Source organism: Prionailurus bengalensis, chromosome A2 (genome assembly GCF_016509475.1).
Source record: "Prionailurus bengalensis isolate Pbe53 chromosome A2, Fcat_Pben_1.1_paternal_pri, whole genome shotgun sequence".
NCBI classification, from domain to species: domain Eukaryota; kingdom Metazoa; phylum Chordata; class Mammalia; order Carnivora; family Felidae; genus Prionailurus; species Prionailurus bengalensis.
The window spans coordinates 56,811,532-56,823,605 of NC_057348.1; the positions used below are offsets into that span (position 1 = coordinate 56,811,532).

Here is a 12,074-nt window from a genome sequence, read left to right on the forward strand (position 1 = left end):
TGGTATTGTAACAGTGTTGTATGGTGACAGAGGACAGCTACACGTGTGGTGAACACAGAAGAATGTGTGATCGCTGTGTCATACACCTGAAACTAATGTCACATTGTGTTAAGTACACTTCAATTTTAAAAAAGCCATTATAGGTAGGTTTAACCATCTAAAAGTATCATTACGTCTGAATATTTACATGTTGAAATGTGTATTATAACCTTCCTTTCTCCTTTAAATCACTGTTAGCGCATCACGTTAATTTTTTTTTGAATTTTTTCGAATATTTGTGAGGATTGAGTATATTATTTATCCAGCTCATGTGGGGCCATTCTGAAATAGCCATTATAAAAAGAGGGTGCCCATATTTAGAGTTGGGGTCCTTTCCCCTGAGGGGCTAACCAAGTGGCTGAGGCGTAAAGAGCACAGCTCTCGTAGCTCCCGGAGCTTACCGTGTGCTGGTCTAAGGCTCGCCAAGCTTCAGACATTCTCCTAGGCTCCGTGTCACTTTTTGCCATTATCTGCATAGCACCTGTGCTATTATTATTTAATATCTTTCCTTAAATCATCTCACTCTTTTTACTTAAATAAATTTATCGAAAAGAAAGGTAGGGGCCCCTGGGTGGCTCAGTCTGTCGAGCATTCAACTCTTGATTTCAGCTCAGGTCATGATTTCACAGTTCATGAGTTCGAGCCCCACGTCGGGCTCTGTGCTTACCGTGTGGAGCCTGCCTGGGATCCTCCTGCTCCCTCTTTCTCTCCCCCTCCCCCATTCATGCTCATGCTGTCTCTCTCTCTCTCTCTCAAAATAAATAAACATTTTTAAAATGAGTAAATAAATAAACATCGTTTAAAAAGAAAAGAAAGGGGGCTCCTGGGTGGCTCAGTCTGTTAGGCGACCGACTTCGGCCCAGGTCATGATCTCACGGTTCGTGAGTTCGAGCCCCGCGTCGGGCTCTGTGCTGACAGTTCGGAGCCTGGAGCCTGCTTCCGATTCTGTGTCTCCTTTTCTCTGCACCTCCCCTGCTCATGCTCTGTCTCTCTCTGTCTCTCAAAAAATAAATAAATGTTAAAAAAAAAATTTTTTTTAAAGAAAAAAAGGTATAACACTGTCATACACAAAAAACTGAAATTGTTTGGTGTGCTTGTTATTTGTGCTTCATACACGCCAAAATGAATGCTTAGCTGTTTACAACACACACACGCAACTGTCCATCTGAGCACCACCTTGGATGGCCTCTAATGTTAGTGGAGGCCAGGGCTCCCCAGCTTTGGAAGTACTGTGTCATTTCATGTCACCCTCATGGGACCCAGGGCCCCTCCGTGTTTACTCACGAGTGAATGGGGGGATGAAATGGAGACCCGGGGGTCACACTGCAGAGCCACAGTCCTGCGGGACGCGACCCAGATCGGGCAGTTCCCGAGACCCCTCTCGGCATCGTGGATCCCAAGAAGGGGCCTGTGTGTTGGGGACCTCGAGCTGAGAGCCAGGAGCCGCAGGACTGGAGGAAGGGAGAAAGCAACATCTGGCCTTTGTCAGATTGCATAAGCCGCCGGGCTGGTGGCCAGATGTGGCCGTCGGCCTCCAACAGGAGGGAGACATCAGAGGTTCCCCCCAGCCTCCGGGAAGTGCACAGATGCGGCCAGCTGGAGGGAACGCCCAACCGCACACGAGGACTCGGGTCTGTCCGGAAGCGAGGGTGTAAGGGGACAGTGGACAGCCTCCAGGGCCCACCTTGCCCCAGAACCGCCTGGAACTGGGAAGGAGGTCCTTCTCCAGTGCTTGCTGAGTGACAGGTACCTCTACAGTCACAGGAGTCCCCCCCACCACCACCCCCAGTTCCTCCATGGCTCCCAAAGGAAAGTGGCACCGAGGCGCAGAAGGGGTCACAGGCCAGGGAGGCATGGAGCGAGGAGGCTGGGCCTCCTCAGTCCTGGTTTGGAACAGGCGAATCTCTAGCGCCTCCGGGCTAACCCACTTTAAGGGAGAAAAAGTAGTCTCGGGTTCAGAGGCAGACAGAAACCTCAGGGCTAGGTAGAATCGACTCACTTGATTTTGTTGTTCTTTTATGTATTTTTGTTGCTGTTGTTACTTTCTGTGTGGGACGAGATACCGGCTTTCCACGGCTGGTAATCGTGTTTCCTAGGAAAGGAAACCTATATTAGTAAGCAATAGGGTCGGCGGCCAAAAAGGTGTGCAGTTTAAGAAAGCACGACACCCTTTCACTTTGAGGGTCTGCCCCTCAGTGAGGTGCGCAGGAGACGAGCCCCTGATCCACAGGAAAAGCTGATCAGAGCTGGGGCGCCACCCAGGCCTTGTGGCTTCACAATGAGTGCTCTCCTCTCTGTCCTTTCTGGAACAATCCGAGAGCACAAGGTGAGGGAGGAAGCTGGGATCCTCACCCAGGCTCAGGACTTGTCCAGGCCTGACCTACCCTTCACACATTCATGCCCTCATCCACTAATTCATTATTGGGCCACTCTGTCCCTGTGATGCCCGGAGGAAACCTCTATCTGGTGAGGGACACGTATCATAACAGGACACCTGAGAGCATGTGAGCTCTGGGAGTCCAGGTGAGAGAGAGGGGAGTCCTGAGAGGAAGTGGTATTTGCATTGCAGAGGGGAGAGCAAAGGGCCTGTAGGATTTTCCAGGCTGAACTTGCTGGGCTCGGGGTGCACATTGAAGATGGGGCAATCTGTGTGGCGTTGGGCAAATTGCTCTCTGCGCCTCAGTTTCCTCATCTGTAAAATGGCAGTAACAAGAATCACTCCTTCAGGGGTGCCTGGGTGGCTCAGTCAGTTGCGTGTCCAACTCCTGATCTTGGCTCGGGTTGTGATCTCGTGGTCATGAGATCGAGCCTCACCCAGGGCTCCAAACCACCAAGTGCAGAGCCTGCTTGGGGTTCTCTCTCTCTCCTTCTTTCTCTGCCCCTCCCCAACTCATGCACATTCTCTCTCTCTCTCTCTCTCTCTCTCTCTCTCAAAATGCACAAACTAAAAAAGAAGAAGAAGAAGAAATCACTCCTTCTTAGGGTTACTGGGAAGAATAGAGCAGTTTGCATTAAAAGACTCAGAATGGTGTCGTGTCTGGCACACGGTGAGGCCATACGGGTGTTGGCTGTGGTTGTCACGCGCAAAGGCCCCAAGAGCAACACACAGGAGTTCGGTGGGTCTGGCTGTGCTATGCCCGGTGGTCATCACCAGTGATGAGGCTGGAGGGTTAGGTCAGATCTTGGAGGACCCTTGATGTCTTGTTAAGGATATTGAAGTTCTTCCTGGTGGCCACAGAGAGCCACTGAAGCATTTTGAAGGCAAGAGACACGGGGTCAGAGCTGACCTCTGCCCCTTACTGTACTCCCGTACAGTGGGGACTGGAGGGCAGGACGGGGGGTGGGGAGGGAGCAGAGGGACTTGTCCCCACCCAGAGGGCCCTCCTGAGCAAAATGTGTTCTTTCCTCCATCGGATCTTTGCTTTGCAACTTCAGAAACTCCTCCATGGAGGGGTTCAGATATCAGGGGATCTGGACCTCTCCAGTTGGCCATGGGAGCCACAGAGGGCTTTGGAGCAGGGTCAGAGCTGTCTTCCAGAAAATGACCATGATAGCAAGTACTGATGGCCCAGGGGGTGGGGAGGGAGGGTAGAGACGTAACATGATACAGTGTCTGCTCTGTGACCTTGGGGCTGGTGTTTCAAGGAGGCTGGACCTGTAGGTCGGGGTGGGGGTGGGGGGGAGTGGGGGGCGGGGAATAGCACCCAGCTCATTCAGCAAGATGACAGGTGACCCTCTGCCTTGTCCCCAAGCAATTCCATCTCCTGCCCAGAGCCAACTCAAAGGGACCCATTCTTATGGGAAACACTCCTTAAACCACGGGGCTATATGGCCCAGTCCTAGGGTGGATGGCTATCAGCTTTCTAGGCCCAGAAAACCCTTTTTTTCTTTTCTTTTTATTTCTAAGTAATCTCTATATCCATCATGGTGCTTGAACTCACAAACCCAAGATCAAGAGTCACGTGCTCCACCGCCTGAACCAGCCAGGAGCCCTGTAGGCCTAGAAAATTCTAACAAAGCCTCTCACAAACCAGGGTACTCACCACTGAAGTGACAGATTTGCAACCGATCAATTGAGAGACCTTATCCATACACATCCTATCAGATTGAACCATTTTAAATTCCCCTTTGCAGGTCTAAATCAGCAAAATCAGCCTGGGTGGCTCAGTCGGTTAAGCGTCCGATTTCGGCTCAGGTCATGATCTTGTGGCTTGTGGGTTCAAGCCCCGCATTGGGCCCTGAGCCAACAGCCACAGAGCCCGCTTCGGATCCTCTGACTCACTCTCTCTCTGTCACCACCCACCCCCCACCCCCGCCTCATGTTCTCCCTTCTCTCTCTCTCAAAAAAAAAAAAAAAAAAAAAAACCAGCAAAACCCAGCAATTCCATATGGTTCAACCTAATACCTGCAAACCTCTGCTTGCTTCCACCATCTATAAGATGTGGGACCTTCCAAGGCCTGGTGACCTAGGGAATGGGACAACGGAACAAGGCAAGGTCAGGCTTTAGAGAGGAGGGACCCAGGTCCGGATCTCTGCTGGCCCTCTACCACCTGTGACTTAACGTTTTCCTCTTCTGAGAGATATCAACCTCCTAAGTCCATGAGCAGTACTCAAAACACCACACATAAGGCCCAGCCCGGAGTTGGGGTGCCCAATCAGAGCCTGTTCAGCCCTTTCTGGTCTACTGTGACTCCTTTTCTCTGGCCCTGCTGCCCCTGATCTGTCCCCAGAGACACCTGCTGCCTTTCCTCTTCCGCCCAAGCCTCTTTCATTCTGTTCAACCCCAAGTCCTGCCTCCTCTAGGACACCTTCCCTGCTTTGCAGACCCAGCACCCTCCTTGTCTATGAGGGTCTGGCCCCGAGTCCAGTGGGCACTGCCTTGAAGAGTGAAGGGTCTGGACTCCCTGTCACCCAGAAATCCATTGAGGGCAGGGGCTGCACTCCCCCTGCCTCCTTCCCACTTCTGTCCCCACCTGCCCAAACCCAGCATGGGAGTGGCCACACAATAGCATTATAGAACGGCCCTCTGTCTCCCTCCAGCACCCCTGGGCTGGACATGGGATCAGAACTGAGTGACGGGTCAGACTCTCCGCCCTCATGTATGACCTCCACTTTGGGGGGCCAAGTGAGTGTTGGCGCTTTTCACGGAGGGCGAACAGAGGGAGCAGACGGAGAAAGACAAGCATACTCGGAGGCATCTGCAATGCCTGTGGGACATCCAGGTTGAGATGTCAAGGCAGCAGTTAAGCTAGGTAAGGCTGTCATAAAACTGGATCCCAGAAGCCAAAGCTGGAGATACATTTGGAAGTCATCGGCTCTTATGGCCACAGCATTGGCTGAGACCCCTTAAAGAGTTAAATGATATAAAATTCTCAGGTGGGGTCTGAGGGCATGCCAGCCAGCACAGAGGAGTAGGGAGGAAGAGGAGGAACAAGCCAAGTAGACAAGGAGGAGCACCAGGGAGGGATGAGCTGTCTCCTGGAAGCCACCTGAAGAAAGTGACCAGGTGAGGGAGTAATGTAGCATCCGTTGCCTTCTATATAGTAGTGTTCATGAAACGGACCCCATGAAATGTGCACTATGGGGGCACCCGGCTGGCTCAATAGGTTGAGCGTTGAGGATCTGACTCTTGATTTTGGCTCAGGTCAGGATCCCAGGGTTGTAGGACTGAGCCCCGAGTTGGGCTCCACACTGAGCTTGAGATTCTTTCTCTCTCTCTCTCCCTCTGCCCCTCTTCCCTGCTTGCTCTCTCTCTCTAAAACTAATTAAAAATAAACGTGAAAAGAATGAAACGTGCACCATGACGTGTGCACTAGGAAGTGTAGTGTTCATTTCACCGGCCAGATGAGCACTGAGAGGCAGCCATTGGGTCTCACAGGACAGCCGTCGTGGGTGACAAGGTGAGATCGGAATGGCATGTGTAGCCGAGGCAGCTCTTTCTAGAAGTTCTGCCCTAAACCGGACAGAGAGAGAGGTGGCAAGTGGGGGAACCTGTATGCGGGAGAGGGTTATTTCATTGGTTGGCTTTCGTGTTTGGTTTTAAGGTGGAGATATTACAGCACATTTATGTGACTATGTGAATGACCCTACGGAGTGAATCAGCGGGGGGGAGGGGGGGGGTAATGACAGACTCGGTCAAATACCAGTTACCAGACCAGGTAGCACACGCTCAGCGTCCCTGGGGACACTCTGTTGCTTTGCAGCCACATTTTATTTCTTGGAAAATTCCGAGGCATATCCGCCCCTGTCCCACTCTCCACACTCTGTTCTCGGTGGCTTCCTCTTCCCGACTTCATTGCCTGTGGCCTATAGTCACCTAATGAGAATGGCGGCTGGGCTGGGTCATTCCAGACCTTGCCTCCCAAACTTCCTCCCACGTGGCAGGGCCACGGAGGTGTGGGCCCGGAGCCAGTGGCCTGAGCGTGAATCCCAGCAGCTCCAGAACTGAGTTGTGAGGCTTGAGGAAGTTACTCTGGCTCTGCAAAATGAGGGTAATGGCAGTACCTACTTCCTAGGGTTGCTGCGTGGAAAATGTTTAAAGCACTGAGAACAGTGCCTGGCACCTAGTAAGCATTCTGAAAGATTTAGTTGTTGTTTTTGGTTATTGTTGGTAATGCACAAAGTTGCACTTGGGGCAGGGTTTCCAAGACTCAAGTGGCTGTGGGCATGTGGGGAGAGGAGGGACCAGGGTGCCAGCGCTAGCCTATGCTAGGAAACTTGTAAATAAGGGGTGGGTCCCTCCGTCTCATATTGTTTGTTGAAGCCCTTACATAATTTAGGGGGGAAAGCAGCATTTCAGAGTGGGAAGACGTAGATATTGTCAAGTTCGGCCTCCAACTCTGTTCAAAATTCCAGCCCACTGAAGTCCCTTACCTCCTTACATACCTCCTTGGCCGAGAAGCTCGTTACCTTACAAGACAGCCCATTCTGTTCTTGGTCAGCAATCCCTGTGAGAAAGTCATTCCTCACAGTGAGCTAAAACTGCCTCCTTCTGATTCTCCAAATCTCATCTTTGCTTCCCCCTCCTTCTCTCCTTCTGGGCAAGCATCGCCCTCTGGGGCCATAAAAAGGCTACTTGTCTCCACCTTTGAGTCTTGGAAACAGTGACCCCATACCCTCGTGTCTTCTCTTCTCCGGGCTGTATGAGCCTTTGGAAACCTCACATGGTGTCATGCTTAAACAAGAATACCGGCCCATGGCCTTTTCACACTGACGGCTGCCAAGCCAGATCCCTGTTCTCGGCTTGCATTACAGGGGCTCCTGGTGGCTCAGTCGCTTGAGCATCCAGCTCTTGATTTCTGCTCCAGTCATGATCCCAGGGTCCTGGGATCGAGCCCCGCATTGGGCTCTGCACTAAGCATGGAGCCTGGTTGGGATTCTCTCTCTCTCTCTCTGCCCCTCTCTCCCAGTCGCGTGCTCGCGCTCTCTCCCCAAAATAAAACATTTTAAAAAAACACACACAAAAGTTTAGGGTTAGTCCTGATCCAGCAACCCAAATCATGTCATTAAGGACGTCGTTTCTGTTGTCATCTTCAGGCTCTCTCTGTAGCTCCCTGCATCTCCAGCCGGCCCCCTGGGCTGTCACATCTCCCTAGTGTCGTCCTCAGACCTCACCAGGCAGGGAGCCAGCGGGTCCGCTGGAAACCCCAGCAGACAGTTCCTTTGGTCTCATTGGCTACCTGTGCAGGCCTGGGCCAATCACGGTGGCCAGGGATGGGATCATGCTAATTAGCATGGGGAGGAGCCACACGCCATGCCCTCCTCTGAGCAGACTAGCTGCTGGGGGTAGGGGTAGGTGAGCAGGTGAGCCATCTGGGTGGCAGTCAGGGAAGCTGCCACCAACGGGGAGGAGGTGCTGGGTGGCCCCAGGCGGCCGATGCCCTGCTCTGGGTTCCGAGTGCAGTCCCGCAGATCCCCTCTTGTTTGGCTCAGCAGACAGTCCCCCCGATGCTGAATCCACCCAACAAACACTGGGCACCCACACCTGCTAGGACTCTCTGCAGTGCCGCGTCCCCGTGTCCCAATCACTCTGGAACGGCTGCTGTCGTTTCCCTGACACGCATGCTGGCCAAGCTGGCTCCTCTGAATACTCACACAGGCCTGATCACCAGAACGCAAGCAGAGATGGGAGGACCTCAGAGGTCATCAGCTCCAGCGACCCATCTGCAAAATGGGGACCAAGTCCCACTGCCACTTCCTCATTGGCAAGGCCAGGGCTGGCACCGAGGCCCCCGCTTCATCCACGGTGTCGTGTGGCTTCTATCTTTACAGTGGTCTGTGTGGGCAAGGACTGGCCGGTGACTTCAAACAGCAACTCCTGAACTGAGCAGAAGGGTCCTCGGTTTCCAATAATACTTGGCCCCGGAGAGATCCACTGAAGTGAATCTGCACAGAATGGGACCAAAGAGAGTGGCCTGTGTCTGATTTGACTGAGGCTTTAACTTGAAAAATAAACCCAAAATGTATTAAAGTGAGTTTCCTGTGCTACTTAGCAGATAAAACCAGGTGATGTTTTCAACTTATTCCTTCTTTTTTTTTTCCCCATGGTAACATGTATACATAACATACAACTTAACCACTGTAGCCATTTTTTAGTGCACAGTTCAGTGGCGTTAAGTACATTCACACTGTTGTGCAACCATCCCCCCACCCATCCACAGAACTTCTCTCATCTTCCCAAAATGTAACTTTGTCCCCATTAAACACTAACTCCCCGTTCTCCTGGCCCCCAGCCCCCCCCGCCGGCACCCACCCTCCTACTTTCTGTCTCCAGGAATCTGAGCGCTCTAGGGACCTCACAGAAGTGGGATCATACAGCATTTGTCCTCTGATGACTGGCTTCTTTCGCTGAGCACCATGTCAAGTCTCGTCCGTGTCGTAGCGCGTGTCGGTATTTCCTCCCTTTGGGAGGCTGGATAATATTGCATTGTATGGATAGATCACACTTTATCCATTCAACCATCAATGGACACTTGGGTCACTTCTACCTTTTGAATCATGCTGCGGTGGACAAGGGTGTGTCAACATCTGCTTGAGTCCCGGCTTTCAGATCTTTTGGGTACATACCCAGAAGTGGTCTGCCGGGTCACACGGCAATTCTATTTTTCACTTTTCACTACTTTTTTAAAAGCAATCTTCATGACTGTAGGACAGTGTATTAATTCTTAGATGTAGACTGTTTCCGGGTTGATTATATTCCTTTTGGAATAATTTTCCCAACAAAACTGTGTGAAAACACAATGGGGCGTCCTTAACGTCACATTTTCTTGTTGTTGCAACTGGGTCATGAGGAGGGTCTCTTATGCAAAAGTATTCGAGACTTTTGCTCGTTTTTCTAAGGGCTTTTCCCAGTCCCCCGAGTCTCTTCTGGTGCTCCTGGCCCTTCCTAATCCTGTTGATTTTTCTCTTGTTCGGTTGTAAACTGGCCCAACTCTGCCACATTCCCACCATCAGTGGCTTTGCCTGTGAGTCCCATGGTTCCCCAGTACCCCTTCAATGACACCCCCACAGCCTCTTCTTTTCCAAGATGTGAAATTTCACTTCACAGCCCTTTCTTTTCTATTGGGCTGTTACATCTGACAGGGAGAGGTTGAGTAACAACAGATTCTGAAGAGATGAAAGACAGATGTGGGTATAAAATGAAAGAGGAGGAAAGGGCTAGTTTAATAAGCAGCCAGTTCATTAGTGAATATTTTCATGCTAGGATAGATTTGTTTTTCTTTTTTTCCCTTGATTTTGTAAGGGCAGTGACACGGACCCTGAAGATTCAAGTGAGGACCTTAGAATATCAAGAACATTGATTGATGAAGGTGAAGTAGGTTCTCCAAAGCCCAATTAAAAGTAACTGAAACAATTAAGACTTTTAAAAAAATCTCTCCCATAATAAGAAGTCCCGCAGTGGGAGGTCCAGGACTCTCAGCAGCTGAAAGATATCAGGGCTCTTGTTCAACTACTCCATAATTCTCTCAGCCATTTCCTCATGGTCACAAGATGGCTGCCAGTGTTTCAAACATATCCACACTACAAAGTCCAAAGGCAAGAAGGAAGGGCATTTTCTTTCCTGATTTACTTTTAGTAAGGGATAAAAATCCATTCCAGAGGCTCCCCAGAAGATCTTTCCTTTAGCCTCCTTGGCTAAAATTAGATTACAGCCTGTGCCTTAGATGCAAGGGACACTGGAAGTCTGACTCTAACATCCTGGCTGTTGGGTAGAGAGCCAGTAAGGTCGACCACATGGTCTTCTTCAGGCACATCATAGCTCACCTGTGCAGAGTAAGCAGTGGCAGAGGGTGGGTCCACATCCCACACTGCCAGGAGGAAGCTGGCCAAGCCCCCTCCTCCCTCTCAGCACCTGTGTCTTCTCCCCTGCCCACAGGTCAGAGGGCACCCAGCTCCCAATCTCCTCACAAGGCAGCCCAGAGCCAGAAGCCAAGAGTGGTGAACCTGAGGAAAGTGGGACCAGAAGCCCAGACACCTCTCCAGAGGGAGCCTGGCAGTCAGACAGCAGCTCCGGGAACAGACCCCCGGACGAAGGTTTGTCCCTGCACACAGTGCTCGCTGGGCTCAGCCATGGGCAGGTGCGGAGGGGCCGCTGGGTGCCATCTTTCCAGTTCATCTTCAGAGTCCCTTGCCTGCCCCTGCCTCGGGCACCAGGACGTGTTAATGACCATGACCGTAATGATACCACACACACACACACACACACACACACACACACGCATATATACATGCACACATACACAACACACATACACACAGCACCAGGAAATCCCGAGGACGAGAAACAAACCGTCCATATTGGGAACACGATTCACGCAACCAAAACGTCATGGATCAGTCACCTCAACCCTGGTTCTGTTTGGTATGGGACAGTTTCTTATTTTTCTTTTTTAACATTTATTTATTTTTGAGAGAGAGAGAGAGAGACAGAGCGTGAGCGGGGGAGGGGCAGAGCGAGAGGGAGACACAGAATCCAAAGCAGTCTCCAAGCTGTCAGCACAGAGCCCGACGCGGGGCTTGAACTCACGAACCACGAGATCGTGACCTAAGCCCAAGTCAGACACCCAACCGATTGAGCCACCCAGGCGCTCTGGTCCAGGACAGTTTCTATTGAAACTAAACGGAAGGGCCCTGAGCCCACCCAGCTGGGACAGTCAGGCTGGAGAGACGGGTGTCCCAAGTCAGGATACCTGAATCAGTGGTTCCCAAACCTGCCAGGTGGCCCGGATCACAGATGCCCAGGCCCACCTCAGATCTGCTGCTTCTGATTCTCCTCTCCCTCTACAGGGGGGAAGGTATGCACAGCTTTGCTGCTCAGGATACTATCTGTCTGCGAGGGTCAGGCCATTGTCACTGTCAAACTGGCTCGAGTTAGATGGCAGGTACAGTGCAGGGAATTAATTAAAAAGTCCAAGTAGGCTTTGGGCACAGCCGAGATGTCAGCAGAACTGCACCCCTTGCTGCCTTGCCTTTGTGGACCCATCGTGCGGAAGGCACTCCCCTCTTACTGACCAGACAGCCCCCAGGAGCTCCAGACCCACACCCTCCAACTCCCAGGCCAGGGGAATGCAGGCCCTTCTCTTCCCTGGAAGTTTGAGTCAGATTTTGGCCTGACTATCCTCGGCCCGCCCTGGGTCCGCTGCCCTGGCTGAACCAGTCCCGTGGCCATCTAGTCTGCACTCTGCCTGGCCAGGCTGGACATCTGTGTCCCCGGGGCTGGGGTGGAGTGGGGAGGAAAGGGAGGGCTCCCCCGGAGAGATATTCGGGGGCTGTTCCCCCTCCCCCGGAGACAGAGCCTGATGCTGGGTGACAGGACACCAGGAGGCCACAACCAACCCCGGGGTTTCTGATGCACAGCCAGACTGGGGGACACCAACCAGACACAGCCATGCTGGGGATCACACAGTCACGCGTATGACTGCTCTTCCTCTGCATCCCCCGCCCCCCCCCCCAAGTGTCAAAGGCATGCAGCCCCCCGCGAGCTGAAAACCTGTTCAACCTGGTGTTGAGCCCCACGCCCCCACCCCACGGCTTT

At 52.1% G+C, this 12,074-nt stretch overlaps 1 protein-coding gene across 2 annotated transcripts in view; it reads left to right on the forward strand.

The window, feature by feature from the left end:
* Positions 1 to 12,074, forward strand: part of EFCC1 (EF-hand and coiled-coil domain containing 1) — a 40,931-nt gene that overhangs the window by 20,525 nt on the left and 8,332 nt on the right. For both annotated transcript variants that reach the window (XM_043588245.1, XM_043588247.1), the window contains exon 3: positions 10,416 to 10,573. In XM_043588245.1, the coding sequence (XP_043444180.1) occupies positions 10,416 to 10,573 (158 nt within the window). The remainder of the gene's footprint in view (positions 1 to 10,415; positions 10,574 to 12,074) is intronic.